Below are 6,000 nucleotides of genomic sequence, written 5' to 3'. Positions count from 1 at the left end.
CTGCCGGCACCCTCCGACCTCAGCAGCGGCCCCATCACGCACCCCGACAGCCCGCTCCACGTGCCCCCACCCCCCCTCCCGGAGCCTGCCCAACGAGCACAAGGCATGGAGCACTCACAGCCAGAGCAATGCAAGAAGGCAAGCAGGGGCCCTGGCGGGGCACAGGGGCATCAAGTAGGGACACAAGAAAAAGAGCACACAGACCAAAGCCAAGAACCCCCCGCCCCGCAGAGATCGAAGCCGCTCCGGCAGAGGCGCACACGGCTCCCTGCCAACGGGCTCTGTGGTCACTGAGGGGCAGAAAGAGCCCAGACACACATCCCATCCCCTCGGCCACAGGAGGACCGGCCAGTGGGTGACCAGGGCGTGTGGCGCAGAGCTGGTGACTTGAGTCTGTTCCACTTGCCCAGGTGGGAATCAGGTGGACGTGCACAGCGCGGGGTCCCCACGGCGGGGAGAGCTTGGGGAGCCTCCACAGAGCACAGAGAGCAAGCAAAGCGACCCTGAATTCCTTTTCGTTATTGGTTTTGTTCTTTGTGTGGTTGGGTATTTTTTTCTTCTTTTCTTTTAAATAAAAAAGCTGCAAGGTTCCGCCGTCTGCGTCCCCCTTGAGATGGCTGGCAGGTGGTCTGGAAGCGTCCCGGACGGTGGCGAGCTGCGCTGGGGCGCGTGTCCTGGCAGCAAGAGCAGCAGCCGCGGCCTGTCACTGCACGGCGGCGTCCGGGTGGCTCTGGTATCTGTGTCTCCACACCTCCTGGATCTTTTTGCACCATTTGTGAGCATTCCCACTTGGGTCCATCAGGTAATACGTCCTGTTTGGCTGTGGAGACAGAGACCACGAGACGTTGCAAGGGGGTCCCACTAAGAGCAGCGCCCCACTGCGGCCGCCACGGGGACCTCCGAAGGCACATGAGCACGTGGCTTTCCCCTGCCATACGTGCAGACTTCACACGTGCACACAAGGACCCCAGCTCCCTCGGGTCACCCCCATCCTGACGAACATGCACCGGGGCCCCGGGCACGAAGAAAGGGGCAGACAGCCACCTTGCAGAGGACAGCCTGCACGAACTCACCGTGTGCACGAAGAAGGTTTTAAAATTCTTGGCCTCTGGTCGGAGCTCTTGTGACCACGGAATTTCCCCTTTCAGGACTTTGTTGACAGGATCCACATAATACAAGTGGGGCCCTTCTGTAAGCAGTAACTGTCGTCGTCGTGCAAACAAGCCCTGATGCAAAAGGAAAAGGCCCTGCTCATCAGGGCTCAGAAGTGGGGGCGGGCGGCACCTACCGCAGCCTTGGAGGCCGGGCCATCAGAGCAGCCTGGGCCACCGGGACCGGCGCCAGCCCCCCGCCCTCTCACCTGGGACCTGGCCTCCTCCTGGCCATGGCCCCGGCCTCTCAGGGCAGAAAGGGGCAGGCAGAACATAGCGCCCAGCCTGCCTGGCCTTCGTGGGCTGGATCCCAACAGCCCCACTTGGGCGTGTCTCGCTCCCTTGTCACACAGGGGAGCGGCAGCGCCGACAGGCAAACCCGAGCCTGCTCCACCGAGCCTGCTGGGGAGACTCAGGGCGCCCCTCGTGCCCTCTGCACCACGGGCAGGGGTGGGTGGAGTGGGGGAACGCATGCTCCCCACTGCCGGTGCCGCACAGGGTCGGCGTGTGCAGCATGGCCAGGAACGGAATGGAGGCCTGGGAACTGAACTCAGAAAGGCCCGCGTTGGCAGAGGGAGAGCGTTTGTGGAGCCTGAAATTTCTGACACAATTAATCCATTTAATTAATCCAGAAAACAAACAAATAACAATTTTCAAAAACAATTCTAATGAACTAAGAGACAATGTGATAGGGTATCAAAACCCTGGTTCCAAGCCAGAAACGAGAGGCTGTACTTCTATTTTACCACAGCCTTCCTGTGTGGTTTCAAACAGCTTCCCCTGAGCGGCTCGAGTCTTCCTGAGCCGCCCAATCTAGAAATGATCTTTCGAGAAAGGGAACCAAGACCAAGGACGCACGCGCAGCAAGGGTCAGGCAGAGCCCGCGGCGGAGGGCCAGACCCTGACGCAGCTGAGGCGAGACAAGACACTCGGGGAGGTACGGCAGGAATCGGACTCACCTTTCGCTTATCGACGGGACCCATCTTTAGTATTAAGTTATTTTCTACAAACTGATGCCTATAAAAAGAAGAAAACAAGAGTGAGACTCGCAAGTCAGGATCAGAAACTCTCCACGCTCCTCCACTCAAACCGAACTTCCTGAGGGCATCTGTGACCCTCGCCCACACCTCTCCAGTCACAGCCCCAACTCGCTCCAGGAACTCGGGGGCCCCCACTGTCACAGCCCACGCAGGCGCCCACCGCTTGGAGCCTTCGGTTGGGGTGCAGACCGGCACTGGCACACGGAGCCCCGGACAGGCTGCAGGCTGCTGAGAGTCAGCCTCAGGACCCAGACTGTCGGCCGCGCGCTACCTCCTGAGCGGGGCCCGCCGGTCCAATGCTCAGAAAGCACCGAGCAGCCGGGAATCATGGATCCCAGAAAGGCCCCGGCCGGGCTCAGTTTAAGAACACCTTCTCCGGTGTGTCTACCGCAGTCACAGAGCTCTCCCACTCAAATATGGCAGGAGCTGGGAGGAGAGAGCGAGGAACACAATTTCGACTTACTGTGCATCGTGAGCAAATACTTTACACTTGGGCTCTTAGCCGGATCAAAGACGTTACTTAATGTCTGTAGGTTCTTGCTTTTGGTTAAAGTGAGCCATGACCAGTTTATGTTCTCACTCTACCGAAATTCCTTATCTGAGGATCTACTGTAGAACGCAATACTGTATTTGCAAAGGCCTAAGACAACTGTCACCTCAAACAGTGACACTTCTACCGCTTTAGTATCTGAGCGCACCCATACAGGACCCAGTGCGTGCAAGACAACCGGCCAGGCCGGCGGAACCGTGTCCCCCCACCTGGCTCACCTGGCCCCGTGGTCTGCCACACCAAACCAAGCAGACCCATGGCGGCTCCAGACCTCACGGAGGCCGTGTCCCCAGGGACCCAGCCTGCATGTGAGGGGCCCCAGCTGCATATGGATTTTGAAAACTGGAAAGGATTTTAACAAAAAACGTGCTATATGAGGGTAAGTACAGTACTTCACTCTTAGAGGTATTTAAAAACCTAACCAACAAACAGAACCAAGACTTGAAGCAGAGGAAGAAAATTCAGAGGATTCTGGGAAAGCAGATGTAACCATCTGCAGCACAGAGAAAGGTCACACAAAAAGCCTCTGCTGGCCAGGAGACCCTCCTGCACAAGCCCTGGACATACGGTGAGGCCCGCGGGCTATCGCAAGGAGAAGACGTGGATTTAGCTATACTAGGTGCGGGCAGCGAGGCCCGGGGCGCTGGGCAGATGGTGCCATGGTGCCAGGGAAGCCGGACACAGGCACAGAAAGAAGTGGCCTCCTGGCGTCTCCGCAGCCTCACGTGGTCTGACAAGAGACACCAAATAAAATATTAACTCGAACAAGAGATTCTGGTTTTCCCTGAGCTTAAGAAGCTGGGGAAGATCTTTCTCGAAGACAGCCAACACTGAGTCCAGCTCACTGGCAGCCCCAAAGCAATCCAATCCCTGGCCAGCGCAGAGCTGGGGGGGCGGGGCGGGGAGTCCCTCTCTAAGCAGCAGTCAGAACCACGGGAGGACAAGAGGGCCACGGTGAACCCGAGTGCAGGCTGGAGAGGTCTCGAGCAAGCACGGCCCACGGGGTCAAGGCCGCTCTGCAGAGCACACACAGAACAGGAAAGGCTTAAAGCTTCAAAAAAAAGGGAACAAAGGATACAAACTACAAATTCCCCAAAGAGGGAATGACCCCAAGATTTTCAATGGCTCTAAACAAAACTGAGCTAGCTGCCCTTCCCACATGCCCTACTGGGGCGCCCCGGTGCGTGTGTGAGCGCCGGCTCAGCACAGGCGCCTGTGGTCCTGAACCTGAAGTCGCTTAAAAGCAATATGGAGGGGCGCCTGGGGGGCTCAGTGCGTTAAAGCCTCTGCCTTCGGCTCAGGTCATGATCTCAGGGTCCTGGGATGGAGCCCCACATCGTGTCTCTGCTCAGCCGGGAGCCCGCTTCCTCCTCTCTCTCTCTGCCTGCCTCTCTGCCTGCTTGTGATCTCTGTCAAATAAATAAATAAAATCTTTTAAAAAATAAAAATAAATAAATAAATAAAAAGCAATTTGGAAATGATGTGTGGAGACACAATCCCACTCCCAGCCACCTACCCTCAGAGAGTAAAGAAAAATGAAGATTACAAGCACCAATGTCCACGACAGTATTACAGTGACACCGACACCACTGCAATGGCTCAGCAACAGAGCATTCTGGCACTACAGGGAAGCAGGCAAGCCCCTTCCTCGTCCCTGCTGCGAGGACCCCACCGACAGACCCCAGCCCGACCGTGTGCGCCAGCATGCTCCCAGGCCCTGTCACACGTGCAAGCGCGGCCCCTGCTCTCGCACTCCTCCCGGGAGGCAGGGGGACAGCCAGCGCAGGCTCCTGACTGGGTCCAGCAGCTGCAGTGAAAGGACCACGGGGCAGGACACGGAGAGGCTCAGAAGTGCCATTATCAGCACACACACCACAATGCGATCGCGCGGTGCACTCACCAGTCAGCTTACAACAGGCTGCTTGTGAGCTACCTTGAAAAGTTTAAGTACTTTTAAAGGAATCGTTCTGAATTTTTTACTTCAAAAAGTCATTTTCCACTCCCCTGAAAGCGCAGCCCCTGAGCCCTGCATGAGGCGCCTTTTCCTCGTTGGCAAGTGGTAGATGCTGCCTGCAGACTCGCAGCCGAAACCAGATCAGTCAGAGACTCTCAGAGCGTGGTCAGCAGGCAGCTCCCCACAGCCCTGCTGCACACAGGCGACACTCACCACCGGCTCTGTGCCCATGTCCACATGGACTTGCTCACTGTCCTTTCGCAAGGGGGGCCAGTGTCGAGATACTCCTTCTTCCTGATGGTAAAGCCTGGGTTCTCTCCTCTTCCGCCTATCCCTCCCGGAACTCCCAGGCACCAAGAAGATCATTCTGGAGGACGTGAGCCTGAGACCACAAGCAGGTCTGAGCCACTGTAGGGCACAATCACTGCCAGGGGAGCCAAGCGAGCCTGCCAGAACCCTGAGGTGGCCCTTTTGACCACCTCAGGAAGGCTCTCCACACTGGGCTTTGACACAGGTGACGGAGGGACAAGTGACTATGACCAGTCTGCCCTAAATGCGAGCTCTGGGGACCCCTTTACACCCTCAAACTTGATGGAAAATCCCAAAGAGATTTCCTTTATTGAGGCTATACATGTTGATGTTTATGTGGAAGAAATTAAAATGGAGACATTTTCAAATATACATTTAACTCATTAAAAACCAAAAATAAAACCATCATATACTAACTTAAGTGATATTTTTATTCAACAGTCACTTTTTCCCAAAACAAAGATAATTCATGGGAAGCCTGACCCCGCTGTACATTTTGCAAATCTTACCATCTGACTTCGGAAAAGACAGCTCGGCTCCTGTCAGCTTTGGCCTTCAGTGGGCTTTGCCCTGCTGGGCAGGCTGGAGCACATGCAGGACTCAGCCTCATTTAGGCAAGGAGCTGGACAGGAGGGGGCACCTTTAGAAACCTTTTCGGACACCTATGGGCGTTCTTCTCTAATAAAGCACCCAAACTCTACCAGTGGAGTTCCTTCAAGGTCCGCTGCCACCTGGAGTGGGGAGTGGCCGGTGGCACTGTCACACTCAGACATTGGACTCCTTGGACTACCTGGCACTCTGAACAACTCTGCCCCCAGCACCTACCTGGAAAACAGTAGTTTGCTGAGTCCCGGAAATCGTCCCAACAACGGTAAGTTACCCCCCACGATCTCAATCAACTCTCTGCCGTCGCTACCTCTCTCCCCAACAGTCTAAGTCCTGGGAAGGTATCAAACTCACAATGATAGATGAAGCTTCCCAAAATCCTAATTTTGA

The 6,000-nt window shown here is 55.9% G+C and overlaps 1 protein-coding gene across 1 annotated transcript in view; it reads right to left on the bottom strand.

Moving 5' to 3' along the window:
• Positions 1-281: 281 nt before the first annotated feature.
• PDPK1 (3-phosphoinositide dependent protein kinase 1) overlaps positions 282-6,000 on the bottom strand; it is a 69,510-nt gene continuing 63,791 nt past the window's right edge. The window contains exons 12-14 of the mRNA XM_032845883.1: positions 2,111-2,168; positions 1,074-1,226; positions 282-820 (exon numbers count right to left, since the gene is read on the bottom strand). Of these exons, the coding sequence (XP_032701774.1) occupies positions 704-820; positions 1,074-1,226; positions 2,111-2,168 (328 nt within the window). The 3' untranslated portion in view covers positions 282-703. The remainder of the gene's footprint in view (positions 821-1,073; positions 1,227-2,110; positions 2,169-6,000) is intronic.

The sequence above is a fragment of the Lontra canadensis genome, unplaced genomic scaffold (assembly GCF_010015895.1).
Source record: "Lontra canadensis isolate GAN:19392208 unplaced genomic scaffold, GSC_riverotter_1.0 scaffold171, whole genome shotgun sequence".
In the NCBI taxonomy this organism is placed as follows: domain Eukaryota; kingdom Metazoa; phylum Chordata; class Mammalia; order Carnivora; family Mustelidae; genus Lontra; species Lontra canadensis.
The sequence above is the reverse complement of the archived record's forward strand: the minus strand, read 5'-3'. Positions and strand labels throughout refer to the sequence as shown.